Source organism: Musca vetustissima, unplaced genomic scaffold, assembly GCF_032173495.1.
Source record: "Musca vetustissima isolate MV318-11 ecotype Yass unplaced genomic scaffold, APGP_CSIRO_Mvet_v1 utg29098, whole genome shotgun sequence".
In the NCBI taxonomy this organism is placed as follows: Eukaryota; Metazoa; Arthropoda; class Insecta; order Diptera; family Muscidae; genus Musca; species Musca vetustissima.
In genome coordinates this window covers 26,394-38,348 of record NW_026882895.1, presented here as the reverse complement: position 1 = coordinate 38,348, position 11,955 = coordinate 26,394, and the positions used below count along the sequence as shown (strand labels likewise).

General features: G+C 34.4%; 1 protein-coding gene across 1 annotated transcript; it reads right to left on the bottom strand.

Annotated features, from left to right (window-relative positions):
• Nucleotides 1-5,856: 5,856 nt before the first annotated feature.
• Nucleotides 5,857-10,983, bottom strand: LOC133329606 (uncharacterized; the record flags this gene model as incomplete). The annotated part of the gene is made up of 2 exons (XM_061538079.1): nucleotides 10,557-10,983; nucleotides 5,857-6,201 (listed from the first exon to the last, which is right to left on the bottom strand). Coding segments are annotated over exons 1-2 (772 nt in total), but the record flags the coding sequence as incomplete, so codon positions are not given.
• Between the last annotated feature and the right edge of the window lie 972 nt (nucleotides 10,984-11,955).

Genomic DNA, 11,955 nt, shown 5'->3' with positions numbered 1-11,955 from the left:
TCTGGCCAATGAAGACCCCTATTGTTTTTCTGTAAGGATCCGTTAATATTTAGGGGATGAAATGGACCAAATACTAAATTTTTGTCGATTTTTCTGGTCGCTCCAGAGGCCGCAATTATGATCCGAACATCGTGAAATTTTACATGGAGAAGGGGTTCGGGCCAAAGAATAAGCCTGCATGTTTTGATAAAGATCTGTCAATATTTGGCGGGTCAAATGGACCCTGACTTTTGTGTGAAAAATTACAAAATTTTTATTCTAGGGCGTATATACTTGCTCCTGAAGGACATATTCCCGAAAAGTTGATAGTATATGCAAGAGGAGTAGTTGACCTTTAAATCGATACCAATTATATTGTCGTATGTACTCGGATGTGGGATTTACACTTAAATATTTACAGGTGCTTACGTATTCAGATCTAATTTAGAAACACATTGCCACACTAGAGGGCGGAAATATACTGCTGATCGCTTTGAAAATTTTCCATGAGGATCCAGGTATGGTCAAGGACAACGCCTATAATTTTCGGTGATGATCAGATTACAATTTCGGGATGAAGTGGACCGAAAATTTATTTTTCTTGTGTTTTTTTTTTTTTTATTCAATCTGTAGACCAAAATTAAAAGCCGAACATCACAACACAACCCACGGTGAAGGGAATATGAACAAGTAATAAAATCAATAAATAAAATCTAATCAATTTATATTGATTTGCACAAAAATCTTTTCAATGTAAATGAAATGCTTTACTAAATAAGCTTTAAATTGCTTTCTAGATACACTTTCCGACTATACTGCTCCGCTCACTGGTTTTTGTTATTTGAATTTTGCCTTGTAAGGGCAGTGATCATTTCAAAGTAATTTTAAGTGATTATTTATACTCTTTCGAGTCGAGTCATCATTTTCAGTTCGGACCGTCTTTGGATCTATTAAATGATCGATTATTGGTTTATCGATGGCATTATGATATAATAAAAAGTATCAAAAATTTTAACAGATAGACTATAATTTAGAAATTTGGCTGACGGGGAATGATGGCTTGAAGAGAAGATGTAGTGAAGGGTTTTGTGAAATTTCGTACCTAAAGTATACGGAATACGCTGCTAACATCAGTACTGAATGGTACTAATATTTAATTAATTCGAATTGTGCAAAATGTTCTAATGTTAATTTAATTGTACAAAATGTTCTAAAATTATTGCATTTAGTATTTGGTGAATTAATGATACAAGAATCTTGGATTATGCGGTTTGCTAAAATCTTGAATTTTGACATTTTGGTACAGATTTCAAAATATGTTCATAGTACTAACCTTAGTACAATTTATTATTAAATCGCTCAGAGCATGTTTTGTATATAACCAAAGTGGTATATGGTGCCATATTCCAACCTTGGTCCTTTCCTAACTGGTTTTTAGTCATATCCGTCTGCGAAAGAACTACTAAATTCTAAACGGCAACACTGTCTACCATCCATCTAGTACCATTGTCGCCGAAGCTCTAAAGACTCCAACCACCATCAACATCATTATCATAATGATCTTCATTTGTTGGCGTTTAAAACCCATTCAGTTTGAGATTGTTTGTATATACATACATTCGTTTGTATGTATTTATGACTCTGTAGCGTTTTTTTGTAGAGTAAATTATGATATTTTGTGTACAAAAGAAAACAGTGAAAGTGCATAATATTTAATCGGTTTATAAGAAATTTAATATTATTTGTTTTTGTTGTTTGTGTTTCGGCTGCTTTCGATGATGAAAGAAAACAAAAGTGAATGAAACTGGCGATGAGATGAGATGGTGGAGACAATAAGCCTGTAGACCGAAGAAAGGGAGGGCGAGCAAGAAAGAGATGAAAAGAGAAGGAGTCAAGGTAGTAACCTCAACTGCCAAAATGAAATTCCATTCAATATAAATTTCTTGTTCGGATTCTTGTAAGTTAATCTGGTTTGTTGGTGACACAACCACCAACCAAAACCTTGTTTCTCCCTCAAAAGTTGTACAACAACTTAAAAATATTCGAAAAAATAAAGATAAACACAGGTTTTAGAAATGCTTACATCTACATAAATACGTGAACATGAAAGAGGCACAGTTTTGCGTATGTATGGTCATCGCCATACATACCAAAACAAAAATCCTCCCTAATGAAATTTATACATCCCACAGAAGAACAGAATTGTGGTCAACTTTGTCAAATGAAATGGACCGAAACCAACTTTCACCGATTTGTGATACCAAACCGAACCGACAAAAACGCACACATGAAGAAAAACAAACCAAACTTCAACTAAAAATATTTATATGACCAAACTTTAGTTCAGCTACACGTTCACACACACAAAACAGCATCTGTTACTGTATCTGCAACTTTATCAGCATCCCAATCATTCGAACCAAAAACAACAAAAAAATGTCTCAGTAAACAAAACTCAATTTCAAGTTGTGGTGAACCAGTTTCTTTCTTACAAATTGACAATACCCACAAAATATGACATTTTCTGGTTTGTGAACTTCCACAAATAAATATTACGAAAGTATTGCAGCATTTTTAGTTGGCAGTTGAAGGCGACAGCTCGTATAGGAAATGAAATCAATTTCATCAATATAACTTTTGTTTGAAGAACTTTATAAACAAATTCGAAGTACTAATATATTGATTGACATTCAGCTCAAACTCACATTGCAATTTCGGAGGTTATATAAATTAATTGGAAATGGAAAAAAAAACTTTTTTAAGAAAAAAGGTTTTCTAAGTTATAATGTCATTGAATATAATCTTAAATTAAATTGAATATTAACTCAAAACGAGATTTTCATGGTGAAATTAGAATTTTTGTATTTTTTTAAGTAAGTGGGTAATCCACCATAATGTGAAATTATATTTCAATTTTTATTCCATTTGCAACATCTCGAAATCGTTATCAGGCATGGTAAAGATAATAGGCTGTACAAAGTTCGGTTCAAATCTGATAGTCCCTTCTCATGATAGTATAAAATTATTTTTGTTTGAATAATTTTGACCATTTTGTGTGGGTGGTACCAGAGGCTAAGGGTATAAAAAACTGATTACTATTGGCGCACTTTTAAGGGTAGGTATATAAGGGCGCATCCCTAATTTCGCTATTATGCGGTGTTTAGGCACGTTTTTCAATTAAAGTGGTTTTGGTTTTTAACTTTGGATCCTCAATGGGTAAAAAATCCTCAAAATGATCAATATTGGCTAATTTCGGACCCGAAATTTGGATTTTTGATTCTCATTGAGCACAAAATATTTAAAAATGATAAATATTGGTCCATATTTCGGTGTAACTAAGGGCACGTGGAGCCAATTGGCTCTAATTTAATATTTTCGGTTATCATTGGGTACCAAAATTTCCCAATAGGAGATATACCGCGTTTTGGTATATCTCCTAAATAAAGGCGACCCTATTATGCGTATTTTTATACCTTTCACCACACTGCGGTACAGGGTATAATATTTGTGCATATGTTTGTAACAGGCAAAAGGAATCGAGATAGACCCATGGTTCCTTCTGAGAATATGCATATAATCACTTTCTGAGTCGATTTATGCATGTCCGTCCGTCTGTCCGTCCATCCATGTATATTTGTGAATAAAGTACAGACCGCATTTATGATCCGATTTGGTTGAAATTTGGTACATGTCACTTATTTGACCCAAGAAAGAACTGTATTGAAATTGAAGAAAATAGGTTCAGATTTAGATATAGATCTCATATATAGTTTCGTCCGATTTTAGGTAAATGATGCACCAAACTCCCAATATTGGTCCGATTGAAACAAACTTTTGCACAGAGTATTGAATTAGGTTTGGATTGATATATGCCAAGGTTGGTTGAAATCGGTTCAGATTTAGACATAGCTCCCATATATAGTTTAGTCCGATTTTATGTAAATGGTGCACCAAATTCCCAATATTGAAATAAAATTTTTGCACATATTGATGTATGAGATATTTTTTTGAACTAGGTTCGGATTTAGGTATAGCTTCATATATATTTTCGTCCAATTTTATGTAAATGGCGAACCGATGAATCTATTTTTGTTTTTTATTCACGAAATTTTGGAGTGTGTATTGAATTTAGTCTAAAATGATTTGGTTAAGTTTGAAATTTGTTCAGATTTAAATATATAGCTCACATATATTCTTTAGTCTGATTTTATGAAATGGTGCAAATGGAGGAGCCTATGTCTGTTCGTTTTACATGAAATATTGCATAGCGTATTGGATTGAAAACGATTTAAGGGACCCCCCACACTAGGATTATTGACTTCGCTCTAAAATTAACAAAATGGAGGACCTTTGAAAAAATATTTTTAAAAAATCACCGATTTTTGACCACAAACTAAGTTAAAAAATAAGGAAGGTCTTCACCGATTGGCTTTATCCTAGTTCATACGATAGCTATACACTCAGAAAGAAACGTGTAAAAATTTGGAATCAATTGGGTTATTAGTTTTTGAGTTATCGTGCCCGCCATTCGCAAAACAGAAAAACGCGTTTAAAGTTTGAGAAGCCCTTTAGCCGTCACTTGATGCTGACACAATAAATCGGCTATATCTTCAAGAGTTCTTGAGATTGTCACTTGAAATTTTGTAGGGACATTCTTGAGTTAGTGTAGATTCGAATTAAATCAAAGAAATTTTGACCCCGAGAATGAAGGGGTCCCCTTAAGTTTAAATATAGCTTTCATATATTTATTCATCCGATTTCATCAAAATTATGTACCAAATAACTGAAGTTTGTCCGCTTAGGACCACTTAGTTTTAATTTAGTTCAAATATCGACAACTTCACGCAGTTAATTTCGTTATATTCCATTTCAATGGTCCTCCAAAGATGTTATGTCTATTCTATCTAAAGGACACTGTACATATGAGCATCTCTTGTATGTACCCAACGTGGTGAAGGGTATCATATAGTCGGCCCCGTCCGTCCGTCTTTCCTTACTGGTTTCAGATCACATTTGTGCAGTAAAATCGAATAAAATTGTTTGTACAACATTTCGTCCTTCTAACTCGATTCCTTTTGCTTATTTTTCGTCTTTAATTTATTGAACCGGACCCCAATTATCCCAAGATTCGATTTTTAATCCTCGAAGTATTCTACACAAATGTAGCTCATTAGATTTTAGGTGGGAAGAGAAAAAAATGACTCCGAACATTGGCCTATGGCGAATTTTTCCTTCTGGAGTTTTTATAAACTCACATCCCTAAGAATAATTTTCCAACCCCAATGACCACGGCTTCGATTTTATTTCATTGACAATTTTGGTCTGCTTCTCCAATGACCAGAAATATTATAGTATGGCCATCTCGAATGGGAAATCCGACATGCACCTTCAAATTATCTAAATTTGAGATTGTAATCGAAAAAGTTTACGGATGTTACGTGAGGTTTCCTACACTATCCGTAAAGTCTCGTTTTCCCTATTTTTGTAGTTCCGATGGACATTTCTAATAACTAGTTCTGAATTAAATAAGAATACTAACCATCTCCTAATTGATTCAACTATATATTTAATTCATTTACCACTTTAAAATGCTTATTTAAGCATTTTTTTTTAAAATTCGTTCACCATAGTCATATATAGTACTCCACAATGTAGCCATATTTCAATTATAACTTTTCCTTCTTTATTTATTATATAACTTTTATATATATTTATTTATTTTTTGTTTGTACATGGTGTATACAAACAAAAAATAAATAAATATATATTTAAATAAATACAATTACTAAATGTCTAGAAGTTATTATTAATTCATTTGTTATCTTAAAATGTTTTGTTCACTTTTCTGTCAGTTACTGTGTGTGACCGACGACCAACCTCGATATGCCAATGGTAATGCTGATTTGGCATTGTCTTGCAACAAGTCTTCGGACCCAAAACGATATTTACTATTGTCGTCCGCGGCAACACTACGTCGTCGTCGGCGTCTCTTGTGATGATGACCATCTGCTGTGACGTATTGTACACTGTGAGAGGATTCGTGTCCTTGAGATGCTAGTGACTTTACTCCAACAAGTGCAGCCATCATTAAAGCCATCATAGATACACCCATGGCCTTCATTGCTAAGGCACCGAGACCGCCGAGTCCCATGACAGCCATCATTTTTGAGAACATAAGAGCCATTAACATCATAGCACCGCCACCCTTATCCTTTTTACGAGCTGTATGGACATATATATATTTTTTTTTGTTTTGTAGTGGATTTAGATGAAATGAAAAAAAAGAAAAAATATGAATTTAAAATATAAAGTAGAAAATTTTAAAGATTTTATACCAAGAAAAATATATACAACAATGGTGGTATATAAAATACAATAAATATTCCTTATATAAGATGTTCTTCTCTTAGAACTAAGTCTTTAAAAATGCAATCCTTAATTTGCCCCCTTAGAACTAAATCTTTAAAAATGCAATCCTTAATAGTCCATTGAAAAAATTTAAATTAAAAATATTGTTTTTAAATACACGTCCCTTGCAAAAAATATTCCTTAAAAGCTTACGCCATATTTAAACATGTGAGCGGAGCAGTATAGTCGGACGGGGCCGACCATGTGATACCCTACACAACTTCCACGAAAATCTAACCTTGTGTGGATCTACATTCTGAGCTTGGGCAATATTTCGCGATATTTGCACCCTAGAGGTAAAAAAATACTAGAGGTCAAAAAATATTACTAATATTCAGTACAGCCCTTCTAATCACTTGTCTAGATTCCCTTTACCGTGGGTTGCGTTATGACGATCGGCTTATAATTGTGGCCTATAGATCGACTCAAAAAACACAAAAAAAGTTTTCGGTCCACTTCATCCCAAAATTATTATCTCATCATCGCCGAAAAATATTGATCATAACTGGAACCTCATGGAACCTATCAAAGCAATCAGCTCTATATTTCCGCCCTCCAGTGTGGTAATGGGTTAATAAATAATATCTGAATACGTAAGCACCTGAAAATATGTACGTGTAACTTCCCCATCCGAGTACATATGACAATATAATTGGTATCAATTTAAAGGCCAACCTCCCCTCTTGGATATATTATCAACTTCTCGGGTCTATGTCGTTCAGGAGTAAATATATACGACGCTATATAATACAAATTTTGTAATTTTTCACACAAAAGTCAGGGTCCATTTGACCCGCTAAATATTGACCGATCTTTATCAAAACTGACATGCTTATTCTTTGGCCGGATCCCCTTCTCCATGTAAAATTTCGCAATGTTTGGACAATAATTACGGCCGACAAAAATTAAGTATTTGGTCCATTTATTAAGCGATCTCCACAAAAAACAATAGGGGTCTTCATTGACCAGAACCCAACCTTCATGCAAAATTTCGTGAAGATTGGTCCATCCAAATTATAATGGACAGACGGACGGACGGACACACATGTCTAGATCGACTCAGCTAGTCGAGATATGAAGATCGGTATACATAAAGATGGGTCTAGGACCAATATTTCGCGGCGTTACAAACTCTTGGGGCTGCACAAAGCTATAATACCCTGACAACATAGTTGTGTAGGGTATAAAAATCCAATCCCTTGTAAAAAATATATATTTTTTTTTAATCCAATCCCTTCGTTAAAATATTTTTTTTGTTTTTAATCCGCACCTTATGGTCCTTTGGAAAAAAATATTCCTTAAAACATCCACGGCTTAATAGTCCATTGAAAAATCCCCTGAAAAAATATTATTTAAAAAATATCCCCGCCACCAAGTAGATGAGCAATCACTGGAAAAATCTCATTGTAATTAATTATTAGTTTCAAATTTTCTCTTTCAGATTTGGAAATTACCAAACTACATATACGCCAAATTATAACAGGTTTTATTGGAAATTACGAAATCTATGTATTACATGCATACACGCATATATGTATTACATGCATACACGCATATACAATATGTATTTATAATTTGATCAATTAATTTTGTTTTTTGGCTTCATATTTTACTTTTATTGCAGTTTGATTTGATTCACACGAAATGATTAATTGATTTGCTTGCAGCGGCACGGAAGTTGTAAACATGTTTGTATTTCATTGTGCGTGACTGTCATCTAAATTAAGCCAATTATTCCCACAACCTAGCAATTTATGCCAATATTTCAGTAGTACAATAATGACAGTAGTTTTTTTATTTTCTTCATCGTTCAACCATCTGCAAAACGCAAAAAGTCGTCCAACGACCTGTTGCCCAGTATTATACAAACATATATATGTAGGAGATATGTGCATATGTGTGTGTTCACGAATAATTAAAAAAGTCAATTGTTTTGGATTAAATATTAATGCGGAGCAAAACTTTGTTTATGCTCATGGTTGTTGGCTATGTGCAAGCGACGAGGGTAATTTGAAAAGATAGGTGCTTTAGGATCAAATAAGAAAGTTGCTCTTGTTTGAAATATCCTGGCAATCCCGAAACTACCATTGTTGTATCCCCATCCAACATAAGTTGGTCGTATATTTAACTTATCATTCGAAATAGGTTTTTAGATTCGAAATTCTTTATCAGAATAAAATGCTGAGTCGATTTTTTCATGTCTGTTTGTTCAAGTAACGATTGCTGGACTTTTGTATTGAAAATAGGATAATCGGTCTACGCTTTGGTATATGCCTTCTGAGGCTATAATTTGACATTCCGAATCTTTGGTGGGTAAAAGGGATATTTGTAGGAGTGTCTCAATATGTCTACGTTCTTTCACATTCTAAACCATAAGGGTATTCTCATTTTCAACCGAAGTGTCTGGAATAAGACATTCCTGGTTCTTAGTGGATAAAACCCTATTCGAAGATAAATCCATGTTTTTCCTACCTCCCAGTATAAAAGTTCTTTCCATTTTAGGTACATTCATGATCTTAAGCTCATTATCGTCTTTAATATGTCAATCCAGGTTCTTGGTGGCTAAAAATATATTAAAGTTAACTATAGGTACTTTGGCCCATATAGATATCTGAAGTTTGAGTACCCCGAACAGTGCGAGATGTAATTTAGCATTGGACAATTTGCTGAAAATGTTCAATGTAGATCTACGTTTTTAAATAACTCTCACATAAATTCTCCTCAAAATAATTATTTTGGGGGAATAGGTTCATATACTCTCTCTCCCCCTTGGTGAGGGGCGAAACACAACCCCCGCGAAGCTCCCCAGGGGGCCACACCAACTGTCAGACTGGATCGACAGATCCAGGGGCACCTGACACCCGCGGTACGGAAACCCTCCGCTAGAAGGATAGAAGAATAGGAGACCCTATTGGTCATTATTTTCACATAGCCTCCATAAATAGGTCCGCACCATTTTCGGCATGCTGCAGGTCCTAGCCGAATTTTAGTACTACTTCACAGAAGGTGCAATGTTCAATAAAGGTCGCATTGTTGACAGTATACTGAAGGTCTTAGCATTTAGGAATACATTTTGGATTTTGGAGGATAATGAACCACGTTGTAGGATAAAAAATAGGAGACCATTAAATATTGGCCAATATTTTCACATAGCCTTCATTTGTAGGTCCCGCTCCATTTTCGGAATGCTTCAGTTCCTTGCCCAATTTTACTACTCCAGCGTTTATAATATGGCATTCCGTGCTTTTGGATAGGTACGCAAATTGTTATACCCTTCACCACACTGTGGTACAGGCTATTATGTGTTTGTGCATATGTTTGTAACAGGCTAAACCTATGGTTCCTTTTGAGAATATGCATAGAATAAATTTTTGAGTCGATAATATTTGGATATTGTAGATTCCGCCCCAAGTTGGGTATACTGGACAACATCAGTGCCTGTAAATTGGTATTCCGGGTTAAGTACAAAAATTGTTTGGAAAATATTATCCACATAACGATTCAGACCATTTATGCATCTTGAGTGATCGATCCTCATACTTAAGAAAAATGTCTATAAGAAGGATATTGGGGTAAATGACTACTTGGTAGGATAAAATAGGAGGTCTTACCATGTAAGGAAGCATTTTTAGTTTTCGGAGTATAAGGTCCACTTGGGGTAGGATAAAACGATAAATGAATCCGTTTGTATACAATAAAATAGCTCACATAAATATCTCTACTGAGGTAGGTATTTTGAATGGGTATCCCTTGGTGGAGGATTAAAAGTTCTGCACAATCAAACGTTTTTTCATGTTTTCAGGAATATTGTACATTTCAGAATGTTGCAAAGTATTCCTACTGAAGGTTGGAAAAAATGCTATATAGCTTTGTAATGGTAAAAAATTATGCTATCACCTTATCATTCATAATATGGTATGGATAATTCATATGTATGATATGGATAATTTTTCTAAGAAGTATATAAAATTCAAACTAATATAAATTCCGTATTCCATACCACATAAATTTCCCAGCATACAAACACTTTACTCTCGCACCTCGTATAATTAACTACACACGCTAGACTATCAACAAATATAATTACCGAAAAAAACAACATTTTAACATGACAGTAACGTATGCGTCGTTGTTAATATTAAATAGTCGCGTGTCAAACCTCAACTTACCTTCTCCGCTCATTGAATCCATTTGCATTCCACTCTGATCCAGATCACGTGCCATGTAATGACGTTCACTGACATCCGCCAATAAATCCGAAAATTTTATATTCAACTCATGCGTACGCAGATAACGGGAAAAACGTCCCAGGAAGGTGTCATCGGTGTCACCATCATTATCGACAGTATTATCTGTCAAATTTGCATTCACCTGATTGTTGCCATCGTCGGAGGTGATATTTGTCGACGGTACCAATTCTAGTCCACGTACAATGACAACGGGTTTATTTGTTTTACTTAAATTATTTAAGGCATTTTGTAAAGCTTTCGAACCACGACACCATAGCACCATTTCTAGCGAATTATTCGAACAATCATCTGCATTGTTAGGATGTTCGGTATCCAACGGCAGGGCGGCCTGACACAACAGGATCATGAGATGAATTTTTAAATAAAAAAACAGAAATTTTTGTAACATTTTCGCCGTCTTCCCCTTCTTCGTCTTCAACCGGATAACCAGCAATCAGAGTACATACACTTTGATTGATGACGTTTGCTACACCACGTTCTTTTACTAATTGTCAACTAATTCAACCATTTGAAAATATTTCTAATTTATATAAAATTTATTTTCGATTTTTCGCATAGCGTTAGAAAAAAAAACAAAATGAAAATAGGCATGTACCATGACCGCCCATCCCTTTGACCACATTCAATTTTCTTCGTCTGCAGAAGAGAAAATTATCATTATAATTTCCATTCGAGTGAGACAATTTTCCGAATAGCTAAATAATCTGGGTTTTCTGTTTTTTTTTTCAAATGATAAATGTAGAAATGTCACGCTACAGTTGGCATACTTGATTTTCAAAAATCTCCCCGAATGATAGGCTTAGGGTATATATCTATCGGTAACACCCACTGACACTTTTTACTCGTTTCGATGAAATTTGAAAATAAACCGGCTTAGATCATTATTACGTTTAGAGAAATACCAAATAAATCAAATTTAGAAATTCGACTAGACTGAGGAGAAATGAGTTGTCAATTCAGTTTTGACAACGCTTGTTTTCCATTTTTCAACAGGCGTTTACAATTTTTTGAATTTGACCACTAAACGTGGTCATGTTTTAGAATGTGACAACGGACGTTGTCAAATTTGAGAATATGACAACGAATGTTGTCAAATTTGAGAATATGACAACGAATGTTGTAAAATTGTATTCATATGTGTTCAAATCAGCGACTACACGTGCCAAACGAATGCATTGAATTTATAAATACTTCAAAGGTTAGTAACTTAGATTTACTAAGAATTCAAATATGTTATATTTATTGTTTTTGTCAATCTCTTAGCGGCACAGGTAACATTTCGGAGGTTGGAGTATAAAAAACACAGATGGAGTCAATT